Source organism: Penaeus chinensis, chromosome 19, assembly GCF_019202785.1.
Source record: "Penaeus chinensis breed Huanghai No. 1 chromosome 19, ASM1920278v2, whole genome shotgun sequence".
NCBI lineage: Eukaryota > Metazoa > Arthropoda > Malacostraca > Decapoda > Penaeidae > Penaeus > Penaeus chinensis.
In genome coordinates this window covers 15,304,656-15,307,155 of record NC_061837.1, presented here as the reverse complement: position 1 = coordinate 15,307,155, position 2,500 = coordinate 15,304,656, and the positions used below count along the sequence as shown (strand labels likewise).

Below are 2,500 nucleotides of genomic sequence, written 5' to 3'. Positions count from 1 at the left end.
GCTCTTCTCAAAGATATATAATCTTTTATCCATAACAGAAGCTTGCCCTTAACTCCTAAAAGAGTTAGTTCATGGAGGATAGCAGTAGGAGAGGCTCTGTCGAATGCTCCCTTATAATCTATGAAGTAAGAAGACTGTGCATCACGTCCATTTAGGTACTGTGCTAGACACATTTGTGTTCCTCTCCCTTTTTGAAAGCCAAAGACAGATGGATGGATCATGTCTTTGATCTGGTGGAGTAACCGAGTAAGGAGAATTCTTTCCAGGTTTTCGACAGGCAGGACGTCAGAGAAATCGGTCTACATTTATCAGGCCGTCCTGGTTTTGGAATGGGAATGATGGTTGCATGTTTCCAAGTGGTAGGCAAGAAGCCTGCCGTGTAGGTTAAGTTGAAGAGATCAAGAAGAGGATTTCTTCCCTTTACTGTACTTTTGCAAGAAGTTGGATGATGTCGTGATTCATCATACCCAGATGCAGTAGATTTGCTAGTCTTAATGGCTGAAAGGAGTTCCTCCCTTGTAAATGGTGCATCAGCCTCATCTAAGAGGTGGCACTGATAGTCAATTTCGTTTTTATGGCTTAATTTTAGGGAGCACCTGCGTATGGATAATGGAAGACTATCAAGAGAAGAATCCTCACACCATTTATTGAGGAGAGAGGAGGCTACCCTTTCTGGATGTGGGTGGGGTGCTATACTGCATGTATTGCCTTTTATCTTGCTGATTTCCTTCCATCCATTACTCGTGGTTGTCATGGGGAGCTGGCATAAAAATTTTCCTCCCGTTTTCGTGTTATTATCCCATTGACCTTTAAACTAAAACACACAAGATCCCTAGCTAAGTAAGTGTCGTAGCTGACTTACTCTAGATCGTATGAGCCTCTTAAGAAGTTTTATCTCAGGGTCTTTGTTCAGTTGTGTGTGTGTGTGTGTGTGTGTGTGTGTGTGTGTGTGTGTGTGTGTGTGTGTGTGTGTGTGTGTGTGTGTGTGTGTGTGTGTGTGTGTGTGAGAGAGAGAAAGAGAGAGAGAGAGAGAGAGAGAGAGAGAGAGAGAGAGAGAGAGAGAGAGAGAGAGAGAGAGAGAGAGAGAGAGAGAGAGAGAGAGTTCAGCCCCGTCATGAAATCCGAGAACAGGGCAGGGTCATGGGGCAAGAGAGCAAAGACGTTGTCCACATCTCTCGGTCAAACCTAAGGGCGAAGGGTGATAGAAGGGAGCAGCTCAGCCTCGAAGTACTCCATGGACAGGTTTACCGGGGCTGGAGAGAGGAGAACCCACGGCAGCACTGTAGTAGAGTAGAAGCGACCCTCAAAATGGAAGATGGATGAGGGAGCGGAGATACAGGGGGAGGTGTTGAGGCATATTCGCAGGATTGGAGGGGAGCGAAGCGAAGGACAGTTTTGGAAGAGGTAGAAAGAGAAAAACCTCGTTGGCGTGCTTCCTGTCTGGCCTCGTTTGAATCTGAGAACTACTACCTCAGATTCGAGCCTGTAGGTAGAGCAGCTCTTATGAAATACATTACGGGAGCCACCAGAGCTGGCACACGTGCGTGACCGAGCAGAGCAATTTGAACGGTTGGGCACACAGAGGGCAGCGGGCTCTGGAGCAACAGTGTTTGGTTGGGTGGCCAAAACGCCAACATTACGGGGAAGATACGGTCAGGACACTTCATGGATATACATTTCATGGAGGAGATCATGTCTACGGAAGCAATGTTGGTGTAGGACTTACCTTACCCCTGGGAGGAATACTGTAGCATTGCTTAAAGGAAGTAGAAAAACAGAGACAAAGAAAGAAAAACATATATTTCATCCATATTGTAACTGCGGCACTGTGTACCGCTGGAAATGCGCTACAGTTAATACATAATATTGAAAGGAACGGTCTGCACCGCTACATTGACATTGACCCACGCAACTGTCTTGTATTTGTCTTTATATAGAACATTTTCCACTTTTAGTCCAACGGCTAGGCTTAAGAGTCAAGAATCATGCTCTCATGTTTCTTCACACTTAAGATTTACCACCTCTCAGGATCGTAGCGTTTGTGCGCCACACAAGTATCGCGCTACAGACCGTTCCGTTGAAAATGTGCTTCGTACTCTACGAAGCGCCAACCAGAACGCAAGGTTGTAGACAGACGGCGCAGAGACAGCGACAGAAGGAGATTGCACAACACACAATAACAAAAGAAAGAGAGAAACAAGAGAGCGCCGCATTGAGATCACTCAAGGAGCCCGTGTCTTTCCCCCTCGTCCACCAGTCCCTTGAAGTATAAAATCACATTCCGATCCTTCTTCAGCGCCTCCACCATCTTCTCTTTGTCCTTAATGAAGGCACCTCCTTCTTCGCTCAGAGGGTGGATCCTGCCTCCGTTCTTCTGTACGCTCAGGGGGATATAAATGACGGCGGAGAGGAAGCCATAAAGGGTCTTCTTCCTGTATTCCGAATCCATGAGTTGGCGGTAGAAGGGCATTTTCACCCCGCCGGCATTCAACACGTTATT

At 46.7% G+C, this 2,500-nt stretch overlaps 1 protein-coding gene across 1 annotated transcript in view; it reads right to left on the bottom strand.

Moving 5' to 3' along the window:
* Positions 1–1,783: 1,783 nt before the first annotated feature.
* The window catches only part of LOC125034922, a 15,491-nt gene continuing 14,774 nt past the window's right edge, over positions 1,784–2,500 (bottom strand). Inside the window, exon 5 of the mRNA XM_047626968.1 lies at positions 1,784–2,500. This exon is cut by the window's right edge and continues 166 nt beyond it. Within this exon, the coding sequence (XP_047482924.1) occupies positions 2,219–2,500 (282 nt within the window). The 3' untranslated portion in view covers positions 1,784–2,218.